Source organism: Monodelphis domestica, chromosome 4, assembly GCF_027887165.1.
Source record: "Monodelphis domestica isolate mMonDom1 chromosome 4, mMonDom1.pri, whole genome shotgun sequence".
In the NCBI taxonomy this organism is placed as follows: Eukaryota; Metazoa; Chordata; class Mammalia; order Didelphimorphia; family Didelphidae; genus Monodelphis; species Monodelphis domestica.
Genome location: NC_077230.1, coordinates 329,384,964 through 329,403,859, shown reverse-complemented (window position 1 = coordinate 329,403,859; position 18,896 = coordinate 329,384,964). Strand labels below are relative to the sequence as shown.

The window sequence follows — 18,896 nt, the reverse complement described above, 5'->3', positions numbered from 1 at the left end:
TTAATAAATGATTGTAAATTGATATGTAGTCCCTGGAGAATTTTAATCATAACACCTGAATTGCCAGCCACACACAGCTAACAGACACTCTGGGACAAGTTCACCCAAGAATAATCCCCTGTGCAGTAATAATTTATCTAAACTCATCTTTCAAAGAGTAGCATAATCCCACTCTGAAATAGCCATCTTATCCCAGCAATTCTGAACCCCTGGTTGACATTTTTCAAACCCAAATCTCCCTTCCCCACTGACTGCTCCTTTATTTGCACCCCTATCAATCTGCCTCCTTCCCAATCTCCCAATCTAAGCTAGCTAACTCCTTCCACTCTGCTTTCTAGAATGCCTGATGGGTAATTAAACTAAATTTCAGCCTAATCCCCTTGTCTAAGTTTCCTATGAATTCTGGGACTGAAAACAGCAAAGATTTCAATTCAAGTGAAAGGATAAGCTAATTGACCAAGACCACGGTATAAATGAAGTCGTTGTATATTTTATTTTGAAGACTAAAGGTTTTATAAAATACATTATTAAAATTACACATACACAGGAAACAAGAATGGTATAATTTAGCAATTATGTTCTAATTCCAAGCATATCTATAACCAGCGTCCTTTGCTTTCACTTAGCCAAGTTACAGGAGAGAGAGAACCTTATAGGCTCAGAGTTTTATATACTCTATTACAAAACTTGTCTTTAAGACCTATTTGAGAAAAAACTTTGGCTGAAGTTCCATCTGTGTCCAGTGGGAGGTATCACCATGCTTCTAAGATTTTTTTACATACTCAAGAACTCGCCATATGCAATGTGTGTCTATGTATATATCCATATGAATATGATATATAGATGCACACACGTATGTCTAAAATGAAGGTTTACCAGATCTTATCAATACATTTAGCATCAGTGAACACAGACTCCCCCCCCTTGAATATCCGTAACAACTAGATGTCCACCTCAAATGTGGCCAAGTCTTTGTCTCATCATCATGGCCCTTATCATTGTGCTTAGTTGTTTTGTTTCTAACAAGAACAATAATTAATTACCTTCCCTTATCATCGATTGCTTTCCATACCCAAAACATCTGTAACTAATGAGGAAATATGTGATGATCAAGCAGTGGATACAGGGGGCAGGGGGCCCATATTGTGGCAGATTTAGAAAAGGCAGAGAGCACTGTAGCGTCAGTTCATCAGCAATACCCCAGATTCCCCATTTCTTTGGCAGCTTTCCCTCTGGTGCAACGTCATTAGTTCATGCAGATTGCATGGCCCACTGAGGGGGCTTCTGCTATTGTCATCTTGATCACAGGATTTGTTTGCTGTTCAAACTGTTCTGGCTTTGGAGCACAAGGAAACATGCAGGCTAGCAGTTCGGCATGTCTTGGATGTCAAGGGAAGTTACGTGATGGTCTTTGTCCATGTAGTGGGATTTCTAGCAATGCCACCTCTTCTATACTTTCTAAAACAGGGAAATGAGGATACTGTTTTTCCTTGGATCCCTTTGGTCTTGAGAGGCTCCCTCTTACTTAGTCAGCTTGGCAATGAGCAGCATCCGGAGTGGGAGGATGTCTTCAATCCAAGTGTTGGGTGAATTCACCATCCTCTCCCACAGAGAGATTTCAGCTGGTGTGGAGTCCATCCAGTCTACTTCAATCTCATAACTTTTACCTGAAAGATTGGAAAGATGCATTTGAAAAAGAAGTGGCATGTGGCAGAGCCTGGGGAAACCAAGACAAAAAAATTGAACATTTCCTCCTCTCAAAAGGTCTTATAAATGGATGCATTTTTAAATGAAGTTAAACACAAATATATGTCAAACCCAATTATTGTACTCTCAATTATTCTCATTAATGGAGGAAAGCTGTGGCATAGATCTTGGGGAAGTAACAAGCCAAATTTCAGCTCAAGATAGGAATGTTTTTAAAAATTAATTGTATTAAATAATAAAATTTATTAATTTAATTGTTTTATATATTATTAATTTTAGTTAATTTAAATTATTGATTAAATTACTTTTTTTAGATCTAGATTTCCCTCTAGATTTTTACCCTTCTCTTCTTGGCGAAACAATCCTTACAAACATTTTTTAACTTTTACAGTTGGTCTTAGAATTGATATAAAGTATCAGTTCCAAGGCACAAAGAATGATAAGGGCTAGGCAATAGGGGTTAAGTGATTTGCCCAGGGTCACTTTGCTAGGAGGTATTTGAATTCACATTTGAACCCAGGATCTCTCATCTCTAGGCCTAGCTCTCTCTATCCACTAAGCCACCTCACTGCCCCCCCCCCTTATAAAAATCTTTAAACTTTAAAAAAATAAAAAATTAAACCACTTTTAAAAAATTCAACAGAACCAATTTATACACTGAAAGAGCAAAAGGGAAAGAGAAAAAGAGGAAGAAAGGAAGGAAGAGGAGAGAGAGAGAGAGAGAGAGAGAGAGAGAGAGAGAGAGAGAGAGAGAGAGAGAGAGAGAGAGAGAGAGAGAGAGAGAGAGAGAGAGAGGAGGGAGGGAGGGAGGGAGGGAGGGAGGGAGGGAGGGAGGGAGGGAGGGAGGGAGGGAGGGAGGGAGGAAGGAAGGAAGGAAGGAAGGAAGGAAGGAAGGAAGGAAGGAAGGAAGGAAGGAAGGAAGGAAGGAAGGAAGGAAGGAAGGAAGGAAGGAAGGAAGGAAGGAAGGAAGGAAGGAAGGAAGGAAGAATATTCCCCAAGTAGCCAAAGGATCTGAACAGGTAGTTTTCAGAAGAAGAAATCAAACTTATCAAATAGCCATGTGAAAAAAAATGCTCTAAATTAATGGCATTAAACTCAAATAGAAATGGATCCCAGCAGCTACATATTGACTTAAAAAAACACAAATTAACATTATCTGTGTTATTATTTTTATATACTTTGTTAAACATTTCCCCATTATATATATATATATATATATATATTTTGGGGGTTCAAGTTAAAATTGGGAGTTTTTCAGGGCCATGAGAGCTAGGCAGTTCCGTTTTAATCATTAGTAATTAGAGAAATGTAATTTAAAACAACTGTGAGGTATCACACGCATCCATCAGATTGGCAAAGTTGATGAAAAAGAAAAAAGACAAATCTAAGGGACCACCATTGGTGGAGATGTGAACTGATCTGGTTGTTCTGAAAAGCAATTTGGAACTATGTTCAAAAAGTTACTAAATTGTGCATCCCTTTTGACCCAGTGATAGCACTACAGGTCTATATACCAGAGATCACAGAAAACAGAAAAGGACCTATATGAACAAAAATTTTTATACTGTCTTTTTTTTGTGATGGCAAAGAATTAGAAACTGAGAACACATCCATCATGTTAAAGTCTTAGGAACCCCCGGGGAAGCTAGCTGGCAAAGTGGATAAAGTGTCAGGTCTGGAGTTTGGAGGACTTGGGTTCAAATCTATATTCAGATACTTCCTAGCTATGCGACCCTAAGCAAGTCATTTAACCTCAATTGCGTAGCCCTTGCTGCTCTTCTGTCTTTGAACTGATACTAAGACAGAACATAGGGGTTATTTAAAAAAAAGGTCTTAGGAACTCTTATCAACACAATCACCAAACATGATTCCAGAGGACTCATAGCCAATCTGGGAATTGATTTTGCACAACTATATGTATTTATAATAGAGAATTTTTTTCTTGCTTTCTCAGAAGGAGAAAGAGGCAACTAAAATGAAGTTTCACTTTTAAAAAATTGAAATAGAAAAAATACAAGTGAATTTTAACAAATCCTGATCTCCCTGGAGTTTTTGGCTCACATTAAACTGAAAAACCTAAGAAGTCATACCTGTTCCAAAGCCTATCCGTAGTCCTCCCAAAAACTGATTGGTTAATTTGTGGTGGTCCCAGACTGTCAGCTCTACACAGGCTTCTTTCAAGTCTTCAGGCCGAAAACCATCATAGACCATCGTGTGGTTGAAGATAGGATTGTTCGTTTTTCCCACAGCCCTTGTCTTCTGACGACTTTTCCTACTTGTGTCTGGCAGGATAGTACTTCAAAGAGAAATAATATGGTGAGGCCACATTTCTTGAGTTAGTCAATTTGTTTGCATCCTTTCTTCTCACAATATAACTAAATAACTCAATACAAAAATAAAGGACTAGGAGAGAATGTTAGACAAAGGGCAATTATGACCTTTTCAGATATTAATATATAGCTATATATTAATTATCTAGGGTAGAGGTTATCATGGTTTAAAAAAATAACAAATATTTATTATATGCCTACTATGTCAGGCATTGGGTATACAAATTTGGCAGTTTGGTAGTTTCAAATGAATTAGATGATTACCCCCCCATTTCTATTATATTTCTCTTAAGCTAATATTAAAATGCATCTCTGAGTGCAAGTCAGCAGGGCTGATGGGGCAGCAGGTGGCCTGCTAATATGCTAAAGAGATGATGAAAAACTGCCTATAGGGAGCATCTGGGTAGCTCAGTGGATTGGGAGCCAGGGCCAAAGATGGGAAGTCCTGGGTTCAAATTTGGCCTCAGACACTTCCCAGCTGTGTGACCCTAGGCAAGTCACTTAACTCCCATTGCCTAGCCCTTACCACTCTTCTGCCTTAGAACCAATAAGGCAGAAAGTAAGGGTTTTAAAAAAACTGCCTACAAAATCCCCCATGGAGATCACTGACAAAGCAAAAAGTTAATTGTATAAGGTGCTAGTAAAAATTATTTGTGAAATTACCTTCTTTCTTGCCAATTTTAGTGCTACATAAAAGCTTTATGTGTATACACTTCACTACTTCTCAAAAGTAAATTTGTTTAACCAAGGGACTATGAGATTCAAGATCTCCCAGTAGAAAAATAAAACTGGCTACCCAAACCTGTTCCACAACAGCCCAAAGATAGAAGCAACCCTGAGAATGATGTTACCATTTGACAAAAGAATTCAGGTGGTTTCCCCGAAGGTGTGGTAGGTCAATGCATTCCTTCACCCAGATGTGCACTTCTCCAGTTGTAGCAGGTTTTTTACCTGCAACAGTCAGATGGGAGAAAGATCACTCTCAAAAATCTCTGCCTGGCTTTCCCCCTTCTGATAGCTCTAGCTCATAGGAAGAGTGTTTACATTTTACTGTCCTCTCTCCCAGAATTCAGAATCTTATTAAGGTCCCAGGAAAAGGGGCATCAATCTAATCCAGCCCCACAAATATTTAGTAAATGTCCACTCTACCCAGGGCACTAGGAATACAAAGATAAAATGATAAAAGGTTCCTACCCTCAAGGATAATAATCATATACTACAATATATTGGAATATTCCAACAAAGAAAAATTTTTAAATGGCCCTAATTGCTGGTCAGCCCTTTACAATGATTGTGAAAGAGGAGCTCAGTGACTCCCAATATCTTTTTGTTCCTTGAATCTATTTCAATAACAACAAAATGAATTATGAATTCTAAAGATAATTTACAATTACTCATAAATTCTGTAATTCTTCACTGCTTAAGGTGCCATTAAAGAATTTTTAGCATGAACTCCTTGGACCAACAACTCAAACCCATTAGAAAGATCATGAATAACTAAATAGGAACCACTGGCCAGTAGGTGGCTGTGGGGAGAAAGTTACTAAGAATTGCATAGCCTATAGCCATTCTCTCCTCATCATCTTAACTGGTGGCACTCTCACTGTAAAGTTCTTGCCCAATGATCCATTAATTGCTATATTATTCAGAAAAAAATAGGTCCCACAAATAGTGATGCTATTGGGGGTTAGTCATGTAGTGAGCAAGAGAGACGAGATAGGAATTGCTTAAGTTTTTACTGGTACCCAAGTGGAAAAGAGAAGCTATTTCTCTTCTGCATGTGGGTTAGATCAGCTGTGGACACACCACAGGAGACTCACAGAATGGCCTGTGATCAGAGAGGCATAGAAGTAATGAAGTATATCTCAAAACTTCTCCATCCTCTTGGAGTCTCATTTCTATGTGTGCTGCAGGGAGAGGGAGATTAAATGGAAGACTGGGGTATATTTGAGTATCTCGGGGAGATGTCACTTCTTATTGGCAAAGTGCTATAAGGTCTGGGTAAACTCAGGGACAAAGATGCTTCCCTTTCCTTTGGAAGAAAAAGTCCCAGTGCTCAACTAGCACAGAATTCTCTTTTTCACCTGATCAGCCCTTAGGAGCAGTATCTTAAGTATTGATTCTAAGACAGAAAGTAAGGTGTTTTTTTTTTAAAGATTATGACATAGCATACTTATCACATTTCCAGATTACACAAGGCAGGTAGATATTTCAGCAAAACATTTGACAGTCTCTCTTTCAATTCTTGCATACAAGATAGAGAGTCATACATTACAATTTAGTACTTATAAGTAGACTTGGAACTGACTATATGAATGGAATCCCAAAGTAGTCAATGAAGATGTCGCCTTGGAATGGAGTCTCAAATTTAATATTTGATCAGAGACTTGATTAAAGGCCTAAATAGCACATCTACTAAATTTGTAGGTGCCCTAAAGATGGAGATATCTGGAACAATGGATAAGAGAGTCAGAATCCAAAAAGATAACGGCAAGCTAGAATTAATGTGATGAAATGTAACAGCATTACTGTTTCTTTGGTGCTAGTACAAATCATTTTAATGTCAACTTCAGAAGTATAAGATGGTGGAGTCATTCCTAGATAGTAGTTCTGGGATTTTTAGTGGACTACATGCTCAATATTAATCAACAGTGGCAATCCAAGTGAAATCCAATGTGATCTTATTTGGGATGAAGTGATGCTAAGTCTTATGAATGAAGGAATATTCTACTCTGCCCTGGTCAGCCTGCATCTAGAGAAGAACTTTCAATTCTGGCCATCCATGTTTTGAGGATATTGGTTGGCTGAAGAGATTGAAGAAGAAGGCTAAAGACACTGGCAATAATGCTTTATGAGAACTGCTGCAGAAAAATGGGAGACATTAGCCTGAAGACATTAGACTTGAGGAGGGACAGGAAAGCTGTCTTCAAATATAGGGAGGGAGATCAAATCAAAGGATGAGGTTTTCTCTGCTTAGACACAGAGAGCAAAAAGGAGGAAAAAATATTTAGGAGGTAGAGAGAGAGGCAGATTTAGACATGATGTCCAAAACCCCTTTTTAAGATGAGAAGGAACTGGGAATGAAAGTGCAAGAGGGGACTTTTCCCCTCACTAGAAATAATGAAGTGACCACTTCTTGCACAGGACTGTTGTTTGGAGCCAGGATTCTTGGGCTAGGTAAGTACAGTTTAGATGAAAAGGCTTCTGAGATCCAGAGCTCAAGAGAATCTTAATTGCTGCCATTCTGGAGAACTAACACACTGGATATAAGACTTAGAATCTAAAGGACATTTGAAGCGCTGGAATAATGGGTCAAAATAAATAAAGTGAAATTGAGCAGGATAAATGTACAGAGAGATGAAGCCATGACCCACATCATTTTAGAGAGACCTTGTATACTAGTTCAAACTGGTTCCAACTCCGTTCAGTAGATCCTTAATAAAAGGACCACACAATATCTATTTGAGTATCCCTGGTGCCTTGAACACAGCAGATATTTTATGATATTTAATGAAAATGAAAATTTCCTCTATAGAATCTACATGATTTCTATTTTGGGTCACAAAGAGAAGAAAACATACCCCTTCAGTTATCTGAGGTATTAATGGATACTGTATTGTTAAGTGACCCATGATAATAGTACCTATCCACATCCAAGAAATAGCATCCTCAGTGAGGTCTTAGTATGAAGCAGAGATATCTGCCACATCCAGTAACCAGTACCATTACATCACGGGGAAGCGTAATGCTATCTTCAATAGTGTTTTGGTCCACCTGGGCTGTGAATAACTTTTCTAGAAGATGATGCTAGGAAGGCATCCATAACCGTACCCAAGACAATGTAGTAGAAGTTCATATACAGAGAATGAGGGTATAGGACATCATAAATCTAAGAGAACCATCATGGACAGAAGTACATACCTGAGACTGGGTCTGGAACATACTGCAGGGCTAATTTCATTTCACCTCTGTTTTCTGCTTCAAGGGCAACTGGTGCTGTCTGGAAGTTTATAAACATTTGTGACAATCAAGCATAGCTTGTCTGTAATTCACCTGAGATGAGATATAAACTTACAGGGTCTTCTATTTTGGTGCAAGGTTAGAAGTCTGAACCCATCCCTTACAGAATCTGAATGAGGCAAGGCACGAACATGGATGCTAGAAATGTTCTCATAATATCAGGGATAGAACTTGTGCTATCCAATATCTGGACAAAACATAGCTAAATATCTCTAAGTCCATATTCTTAAGGTGGGTGGATCTTAAATGTGGCTCCCTTCACTTTTCTTGCTTTGACAGTGAAGACTTTTCTTGCTAGATGTTTTCTGACACTAGGGTGGTTCAGCCCTATCCATAATCCAGCACACATTGCTAGCATTGCCTATGATTTCTATAAGTCAGGATAAGAGAATGGCAAAAGTATGTTGCAGACTTCTCAAAATAAAATTCAACTCATTGATTTTTCCTAATGGAAGAGACACAATAAAAATCAGGATGAATGAGAAGTAATGAAGTCTTTTTGAATAATTAGAGCTATATTATTTTAAAATACAGGTGAAGTTTTATCCTTTTCAAATCTAAGGGAAACCTGTACAGAATACTGTATTTCCCACCACCATTACTTTGCCCTGGCTGTTCCCCACGGCTGCAATACTCTCCCTCCCACCCTTGTACTCTTAGACTCTCTTGAAACTCAAACACTACTTCTACTAAAGAAGCTTTTTCTGCTCTGCCTAGATGCAAACACTCTTTTCCCTCTTTCCCTTCCACTTATTCTGCATAAATCTTGTACATTTGAATTTATCTTTGTTGTTACCCCCATTAGAATAAAGGCTCCTGGAGGCAGGGGGGTGTTTTTGCTTTTTCTTTCTTTCTTCAGGGCTTTGAACAGTGCCTAGCACAGATTAAGGATTTAATAAATGCTTACTGATTTTGAATCATTAAATATAATTAGCACTGTTAAATTACTAATATAATAACACCTTCAATTGAACTTTAAAAGTTTACAAAGTATTTGAAATATATACTAATGGAATTCTCACAAACCATGTGAATTAGGTTGCAAATACTACTATCTCTATTTTGCAGATGAGTAAACTGAGGTTTAAAGAGGTACATGACTTGCCCAAAGACATGAAACTAGTAAGTGGCAGAGTCCAGACCTGAACCTAGGATACTGGAGTCCCAATCAAGCAATCTTTCCAATATACCAAGGTAAATAACAATGATTTGTAATTATCACTTTAATTCATTAGCTTGCTAGGTCCATGCCTTTTAAAGGCTCTTTCTGAGTTTCTGTGACCAAGACCCGATTCAACATCTGGTGGCTGATTCTCCAGATTGAACCTATGTCAGTTGGTAAATAAACATTTATTAAGAACCTGCTAAATTCCAGGCGCTGTGTGTTAAGTGCCGGCATACAAAAAAAGGCAAAAGACAGTCTCTGCCCTCAAAGAGCTCATAATCTAATGAACACATCCACTGAACCCTTAGAAAGAAGACATGCACAAGGTTTGTACTTGGAATTTTTCTACCTTGGCAGGGCCCATCTGGTCTTCTTGAGGAGGTAGAAGGGAGATTACCGTTCATAATCCCAAGAGCAACTCACTGGAGTATTTTTTCCCTCCAGATGACATATTGATAACAATTTTTAATCATCATTTTCTGATGCAATTCATGTTCTCTCCCATCCTATCCTTCCCCCCCCCATCCCCAAGACAGAAAATAATACAATGTAGGTTGCACATGTCTTATCTTACAATACCTATTTCCACCTCTACCATATTGTAGAACAAGACACCATTCTCAACAGATTTTACGTGCAAAATCCAAAGTGCTGAAAGTCAGCCGGAGTAGTCTGAATATACTCACCTTGTTTACCATATTGACTTACTCTAAAATTAGTGTTTGAAAGAGCGTTGAAGATCATCCAGGCCAAACCCTTCCTGTTAGGGCTAAGGAAACTAAGGCTCAAAGAAGATGACTTTTCTAAGACCATTTAAGCAGTAACAGAGCCAAGATTCTCCAATTCCAAATGCACCCCTTTCTACTACTCCTTGTGGTCCTCTAGACAAGCCCTAAACACATTACCAGATATACAGGAACAGAGAAATTAGCTCTATCCCAGACTGCAAAGATTGCCAATGGCAAATTAGTTGGGTGTCTATTAATCAGGTTTTACTGCAGTATCACTAGATGCTGCCAAACCAGAATGCTAAAAATAACTTAGAACTTACCCTGCGGTTCAAAGGGTACCACTTCAACTGTTTATTCTGTTTGTTGTCCCAGTCCCATGTTTCCAGGTCAAGTTCTACTTCCCCAAGAAAACTATTGCGTTTGAATGTGTCCCGATGCCAGACTGAGAGGTTCAGTTTTTGATTCTTCAAGCTCTGCTTGTCAATTTTATACTGCAGCAAACAATTTGAGAATTAGTTATCTTTATGTCTATTCATCCCAAAGACAACTGAATATTTCTATTGTGCTTTACCATTCATAAAATAGACCCATCGTGATGAATGAATTAGGACATATAGTATTATTATTTTAAAAGTTCTTACTGTCTATCCTACTATTAGTCCTAAGATAGAAGGTCCCCAGGTGGCTCAGAGGATAGAGAGCCAGGTCTCAAGTCAGGAGGACATGGGTTCAAATGTGATCTTAGACACTCTCTAGTTGTGTCCCTGAGCAAGTCACTTAACCCCAATTGTCTAGCCCTTACCTGCTCTTCTGCCTTGAAATTTAAAAAATTTCTTAGGGTAGGAAATAGGACTTAAGTGACCTGCCCAGGGTCACACAGCTAGGAAGTGTGGCTAGATTTGTACCCCAGACCTCCCAACTCCAGTCTATTGCTGTTTGGTGTGTAGAGTGTTCATTATTACTGCCATTTTTCAGAGGTAGAAAAAAACTCTGGGAGGCAGAGAGATTTGGCTATGGTCACACAGTTGCTAAGTGCAAAAGTTAAAGGACAGTCGGGATGGAGAAAGAAAGTCATCAACACAGAACATGGTTTTTTTTAAAAACAATATTTCAGGACTTTCTGGTATTCCAAAGTGGGGCCAAAAACAATGCTGTTTTCCCTGTAGCTGAAATACATTCTTCTTAAAAGATGAAAAAAAATTTCCTCTCTAGAAAGAGAAACCATGGCATCCATCCATCCATCCATCTACAGCAGTGGTTCTCAACCACCTTTCTAATGCCGTGACCCCGCAATACAGTTCCTCATGTTGCAGTGACCCCAAACCAAAAAATTATTTTGGTGGCTACTTCAAAACTGTAATTTTGCTACAGTTATGATTTGGAATGTAAACACCTGATATGCATTATGTATTCTCATTGCTACAAATTGAGAGGTTGAGAACTGCTGATCTACCCACATATACGTACGTATATAGTATAGATGTGTGTGTGTGTGTGGTTCTTTGAAATGCTTCAGCAGGGAATTAGGGCCATTGGTGCAATTTTAAGGAACACATGCTTCTGTTCATAGGCAATTAATCCATATGGTAACCCAAACTTTTTTGTTTTTCTTTTTGCCAATAAAAAGATGAACTTTTTTTCCAATTAGAAAATCAGGATTTCCTGCTTCTCAGGATCATAACTTAACTTAAAAAAAATAAGCTGATAAGTTCTTTAGCTATACAGGGTATTATAATGATCTTAGTGGCATTTTAAAGCTTTAATGGCTTAAATATAAATAATGTTTATTTTTAGACACAAACATAATATCTTAAAATTACACTAAGACTTCTGGGGATACCCTGTATTTCCTCATCTGATCCTCACAGCAACCCTTGGAGCTGGGTACTATTATTATCTCCTTTTTACAGATGAGGAAACTGAGGCCAAGAGAGCCTAAGTGACTTGCTCAGGGTCCTGTGGTTGGTGAAGATCAGAAACAGATTCTAGTACTCTGAGCCTTAGAGCTTTTGATTTATTTCTTCAAACGGTTCTAGAAGAGTAGTGAAATGATGAAAAATTCCCAAACTGCTTACACTTAGATTCAGAGGTCAGTTATCTATTTTCTTTTTTTTCTAGCTGATTTAATTACTAGTTAAAGCTTTTGCTAAGGCCATTTAAATTGGTCTATTTCCTTGGCTCAGAGGAAGAGGAAGTGTCCCAGAGGCATGTACAGAGATGCCAGGGAATGTCAGTTGGTTTGTGACTTAAAATTTTCCACAGGGTTGATGATTTACACATGGGCATTTAAGAATTGACTGGTTTTTTCCTGGAAGATAATAGAATTTAAGGCAACAAAATATGAATCTAGTGGAGAGCATTTCAGTTTAACCTTCACCTGGATAGAATTCTGTGCATTTTTTGGTTCATGGATATTCTCCCCTCTTCATTAACTTTTTCTTATAAACAAATTATCTCTCACGTTGGTCAGACCCATAGAACTGACTACTTTATCTGTATCAGGTAATACCAGAGAACCTAGACTCCATGAAATCTACAATGGCCTCTGAACCTGCTGCCTCCTACACTCCTAACTGCAGGCTGAGCCAGATTAAACTTGTAATTGGGAAATATTTAATGAAAAATTTAAAATATGACAGAACAGAGTTAATATTAATATGTGGTTTTCTTTTTAAACCCTTACCTTACGTCTTGGAGTCAATACTATGTATTGGTTCCAAGGCAGAAGAATGGTAAGAGCTAGGCAATGGAGGTCAAGTGACTTGTCCAGGGTCACACAGCTGGAACATGTCTGAGGTTAGATTTGAACCCAGGACCTCCAGTCTCTAGGACTGGCTCTCAATCCACTGAGCTACCCAGCTGCCCCCTAATATGTGGTTTTCTAAATCAATTGGGCAGCCCCTAGGGATCCTTTGGTAAGGTTTAGTGGTCTCCATTTCTGTTCTTGATAACACAAGCAAACTGAACTACTTCTTCTCTTGAAGCTCAAGGAAGTTCCCTGGTATTCCTGTTTCCTGCTCTTTGGCTTGGGCCCAGAATTCCTTCTGAATGAACAAACTCCCTCCCTGGCTTCCCTCTAAAATCTTGGGCATCCTTTGAAGTCCATTCCAAATTCCACCATTTTAAAGAAGTTTTTTGAGATTCCCCAATTACAATCATTGATCCTTTGGCCATTATATAGTACTTTTAAAAAAAGATCCATTACCTTCTGTCTTGAAATCAGTACTAAGAATTGATTCCAAGACAGAAGAGTGGTAAGGACTAGGCAGTTTGGGGTTAAGTGACTTGCCCAGGATTGCATTGCCAGGGAGTGTCTGAGGCCAGTTTTGAACCTAGCATCTTCAATCTCCAAGCCTGGTTCTCTATCCATTGAGTCACACACCTGCCCATACACAGTATTTATTTTGGTTTATTTGTAGCCTTAAAAGAAATTTGTTTACGTCTCATCCCCATGAAGATTTTAACTTTTGTAAGGGCAGTGATAGTATGTTAATCTATTTCTAGTATGGAATATAGTGCTTTGCAGGTAGTTGTACTTAATAAAAACTTGTTAAATGAATAAACAAATTTAAATGTATATACTATCATTTCTATTTTGGAGCACTGGACTTGTAATCAAGAAGACCTCAATCAAATCCCACTCTAGACCAGAGTCACTTAATTTACTCTCAATTTCTGTTCTTTATCCATAAAACCTGTAAAATAACTACCTCAAAGGATCACTGTGATGACCAGATAAGATAGCAAATGTGAAGTGTTTTGTAAACCTAAAATGTAACAAACATCAGTTATTGTAATTATATATTCTATTCCTACATACCCGCAATATCTCATTATACACAGGATTCAAGGTTTTCTTCATCACAAGTGTTTTCTTCTTGCCCATTTTGCCTTTGTCTGGTAACAAATAGGTCTTTACATAGCTAGAAATTGAAGAGATAAGGTAATCAGAAGAAAAAAGTTATTTTATTTTCTGATTCAACTTTTTAATGTGAAGGAGAAACAAACCATATCCAAAATCCTTTTGATATTTTAGAAAGTACATATTCCCACTAGTGCTCATCCAAATTTGCCAATGGGCAAGTAGCTGGCTTGATCAACTAACATAGGAATGGACTATCTTTTTCTGTGGTCCTGTCCTGTTGCAATAGTTGAAATTTGCTCCTGATTTAGGATAGTTTGTTCTTTATTAGTAAAAAGTTTTGGAGCCTGCACAGAAAGATTTTCCATGTTACCACTGCTAAAAAACAACAAATTAAAAAATAGCCTCATTCAACAAAATCATATTTAAAGAAAAATGAACTGATGGAGGACTAGTTCTCCATGAAGGTATTCTCTACTCTCCCAAGTCATCTCTCTCCCCACATTAACTTGAGAAAGCAAAAATGAAAAATAAAAACAAAAAATGGTGTGTGTATGGATGGGGTGGTTCTTTATGTTTTAATAAATCTGTGATCTCACTGATGTGGGTTACTCCCTGCATCAGCACAGATTACAATCCATCCATGCTTTCTTCTCTTATATCAAGTCTTTTTTTAAACCCTTAACTTCTGTCTTCAAGTCAATACTGTGTATTGGCTCCAAGGCAGAAGAGTGGTAAGGGCTAGGCAATGGGGGTTAAGTGACTTGCCCAGGGTTACACAGCTAGGAAGTGTCTGAGACCAAATTTGAACCCAGGACTTCCTGTCTCTGGGCCTGACTCTCAATCCACTGAGCCACCCAGGTGCCCCCTCTTAGGTCAAGTCTTCATTTTACCATAGATCTTCCAAAGAAGGACTCACTCAACTAGAATAGGGCACTTCTTATAGATCTTTTTTATTTCATAGGAACCAATGAAACATATAGATTGTCCTTGATCTCAGTGAAAATAACCAAGACCACATATGGACTTTTCCTTGTCAATCTTTTGGGAAGGGCAATCTCATGCTGGAAAGGATTTAGAGAAGGGCAACCATGATATTGACAGCCCTCAAGTTAGATGGAAGGAAGTAGTGATATTTAATCTGGAGAAAAAAAAGGTTTGGGTGGTTGTGAGAGCCATAATGTATTTAAAAGCTGCCACATAAAAGAAAGATTATATTTGCTCTGTTTGTCCTGGAGGAAAGAGTCAGGAACCAATGCAGGAAGTTGCAGAAAGACTGATATAGGCATCATGTAAAGAAAGAATTCTTAAAACTTTCAGCCAGCCAAAAGTAGAAGGTGGGTGGTAGTGGTTCTCCCTCCCTAGAGGTCTTCAAGCAAAAGTTGAATGACCATTGGTTGTATGTTGCTAGAAGATTTTTTTTCCAGGTATAAATTGGACTAGAGGGCCTTAGAAGTCCCTTTCAACTCTGAAATTCTATGATTCTGTGAAATTACTCTATTTTTTTTAGGGCAGAAAAGACCAAAGGTAACTATACTTTGGGATCTGAAGTTTCAAAGACTTTCAATAGGAATTCATAAGCTTCTCTTCCTAAACATTAAAAAGGGATTCTCTAATATGCTATTAACTTGAAAGAAAGCTTGAGGACTTTTGTATTTGATTTAGATCTTTAAGAAGAAGAAAAAAAGGTCTCCTGCCAGAAAGCGCAATAGCATTAAACAGAATAATAAAGTATCACACAATCTAATAACACATTCCTCTTTTCTTTCAAGGAACCCAAAGAAATGAGTTTAGTAGATCACATGACATTTTCATAATTAAAATATGAAAGAGAAAACTCATTGCTCAGTTTCTCACCATTTTAATACATTACTTTGTGAGCAGCTCTGTCTATTCATCTCACAAAACCTTCCACCTTAGGAGAGAGCCTAATAACAGTCTAATTTTTTTTGACTATGGTCAAAAAAAGGATCATCATTTCATGGTCAACCCTTAGGGATTAGCCTCTGTAAATTTGCAAATAAGGAATCCTAGGAAGTGGTTGCATTATTCACGCTACGTATTTCCATTGGACTGGAACCAATTACATTCACAACATTACACCTTCAAATTGTGCCAATTTCAATTTGCTGACCACTTCAGAGGTCATTCACACTAAATGAGAGCTAGTTGTATTTACGCACCATCATCAGACTCAGATTCGAAGCTTTTCCAAATTGATATATGGTGCCAAATCTTAGGCTCCATTGGCACAAATTTTTGAACCAAGGTTCACCTCAATACCACAAAGAGGTATCAAAACAGCATTTTAGAACAGCAACATAATCATGGGCAACAAATCAATTAATGGAAGTCTCTTTTAAGATATGAAAATTTATCCACATAGACTAATCTCAACCTTCCGCCCCCAGATTTTGACCTTGGATTGACCATTTTTCAACAAATCTCCATTGGTTTAAATAGCTTTGGTTTGGGTTAGAGAGTTCAGTCCTAAATGAGTCTATGAATTGCCTTCTTCAAACTTCTTTTTCTTGGACTTCGCTCCCCAGAAAATTTTAAAAATAGAACCACTGTCACCCTAATTTCCTACTTGAACATGATATGACAAACTTGTTGGAAAAGAGGAAGCTCCAAAATTTACTTACGGGTCAGAGCGCTGTTTTTTAACATCTGCTGCTGCTAAGTCTTTGCACTGGGCCACAAAGACATGGAACTCCATCAATGAATCAATGTAGTCAATGGCAAACTGAACACTTCCTTTAATATCCAGATTGCCAAAGTCTCCACTATAAACACTCATTGCACTTCCGCTCACCTGAAGGTATCAAAAATGACATTTTTATGAGTTTAGCTTCTGAGTATATAACAGGATTCTAGAAATAACCCTGTTGAGTGTAATATACATCTGTAGGCAAAATAATCATTTATTTCAGATTAGAACAGAAAGATTTTAACTCCGCAAACCAAACATAAAGCACAAAGAAAGAAAAGTTAGCATTTCTAACGCACTTTGATATAGTTGATATAGTTTTGTTTTGTTTTTTAAGAGAGTGTTCTTTACAGGATGGCTCATTTGAAAGCAAGTTTAAAAATCATGTGGCTTTGAGCAGGCTTATTTTTGGGACTTTTTTTTAATGGTCAAAGAGATACTATACAAGATATACCAGACACAGTGACCATAAATTCTTATATCAAATTTCTAAACTGTCATGGAAGAATTTTGCTATTTAGCAAGTCACTAAGTTTGTAAAATTGCTTACTGAGCTTATACTCTGAAAGTCCAGGAAGGAAGGATAATGAATAATGAATAAATGATGGAGGGAATTTAAAAATTGCATAGCAGGTAAGCAAACAGATCAATATTGATAGGAATTCAATACAAACAGGTTCAACAAAAATGAGGTTTGATAAATCCAAGGTCAATCAGAGTTTAAGCATAGTCTCAGAAGCTGAGTGAAATACCAGGAAATTTCATAATGCCTAGCTAAATGTATCTCTCTTTAGGAAAGAGATTCTTCTGGTTTGAAAAAATTATATGATAATCAGTTTCTTATTATTCAAATTATCACCTACCCTGTTCTTTTTTCTTTAATCCTTATTAAATGGTAGGATCATTGAGGGTAGTATTAAATTTCCTCTTTGGATCCTCAGGTCTTAGCATAGTGCCTTGATACATGCTGGACACTAATAAAATGTTTTTGGCATTGAACTAAGTCTCTTAAATATATTAGGGGAGCTTTATGTTGATTGGGGTTCTACTGTGAATTCTATGAAAGAATGAACCATTTCCAGAATTTCTTTTCTGTATCTCTGGATTTTTAAGAATTGGGTGTTTAAAGGGAGGGATATACACACACCGCCACACACACACACACACCCAACATCAAAACTAAAAGCCATAATGTAATCTAGTAATGAGTAATCTTGTGGTATCACTGCCATGCCATCATCCTCTTAATCTATCCATGTACTCCAAGGTTGAGGGATCAAGATGCCTAACCCTTAGGAGTCAGGGGAAGCTGCACTAGATATTGATGTAATATCTAAATCAGAGATTCTTAATTTGGGTACTTAAAGAGATTTCTGGTGGTCTGTGAACTTTGGATGGGGAAAACATTACATCTTTATCTTCACTAGCCTTTGGTTTCCTTTGTAATTCAATGTATTTTTGTAAGTGTTTTTTCCACTTAGAACATTATTCTGAAAAGAGGATCTATGGAATAGACCAGATAGTAAAAGGAATCCAGGGCAAAAAAAAAAAGGTCTTGATGATGCCATAACCCAAATGGTAGCTATCGGGTCAATACGGGACCATTCAAGGATCCTTATCAGCAACTAATTCCTATAATAAAATACCAGTCAAGCCTGTCTAATTCCAGCCAAGTAGGCAATATGAACACATGCATATATACAAATACAAAAATGCATGTGTGTACACAAAAACGCACGCACACATGCACACACTATAAGGATGCTTCTCTGTGATTCTATCAAGCATTATACAGGAAATATTAGTATTGCCATTGTTGGCCATCTGAAGTCATATATTTTCAGATATATACAGACATTTAAATGAAACTGTTTCTTTTGGAGTTGATGCACAATCAAGAAAAAAAATTTCAGCTAGTTAGAGGCCAGTTGCTAAGTAGAAAGGCATTCTGGTGCTTGGGGTTAAGGAAATGGCAAAACAAGCAGCGCAGGATTATAGGGGGCAAAGAAATGGCAATGAAAGACTGAGCGAAAGCAGGGAGCCATTAGAACTGAGCCTTTGTTTACATACAGAAGAGAGGGATGTCATGCCAGAGGAGCTGCTAAGATTGGTTAAAGAGCTCGGGCTCTTCTTGTGTCTGCCAAGCTGGTAACTGCTTTCTGATGCGGTATCGGTCTCTCTGTCATCACTCTACAAGACATCACATAATGCAGAAGTTATTCAGGGCCAGGGCAAGTTGTGGTCAGAATCCGTGTGGAAAAGTAGATTGGTAAAGGCTTGTCTCCTAGAATCCCATTGCTCTGCGGCATTTCCCTAATACACTGGAAACTCATGCTAAACAATGTTTGCCGTGGGAAGGAACCGAGTACAA

At 37.8% G+C, this 18,896-nt stretch overlaps 1 protein-coding gene across 15 annotated transcripts in view; it reads right to left on the bottom strand.

Annotated features, from left to right (window-relative positions):
- Nucleotides 1-470: 470 nt before the first annotated feature.
- The window catches only part of SYTL2 (synaptotagmin like 2), a 195,614-nt gene continuing 177,188 nt past the window's right edge, over nucleotides 471-18,896 (bottom strand). For 12 of the 15 annotated variants that reach the window (XM_056794901.1, XM_007490858.3, XM_007490860.3 and 9 more), the window contains 8 exons: nucleotides 18,596-18,715; nucleotides 16,461-16,630; nucleotides 13,774-13,876; nucleotides 10,274-10,444; nucleotides 7,959-8,037; nucleotides 4,889-4,988; nucleotides 3,798-4,003; nucleotides 471-1,667 (listed from right to left, as the gene is read on the bottom strand). In XM_056794901.1, coding sequence (XP_056650879.1) covers nucleotides 1,522-1,667; nucleotides 3,798-4,003; nucleotides 4,889-4,988; nucleotides 7,959-8,037; nucleotides 10,274-10,444; nucleotides 13,774-13,876; nucleotides 16,461-16,630; nucleotides 18,596-18,715 — 1,095 coding nt within the window. In that variant the 3' untranslated portion in view covers nucleotides 471-1,521. The remainder of the gene's footprint in view (nucleotides 1,668-3,797; nucleotides 4,004-4,888; nucleotides 4,989-7,958; nucleotides 8,038-10,273; nucleotides 10,445-13,773; nucleotides 13,877-16,460; nucleotides 16,631-18,595; nucleotides 18,716-18,896) is intronic. The other 3 variants (XM_056794903.1, XM_007490861.3, XM_007490865.3) reach the window with 1 other exon arrangement.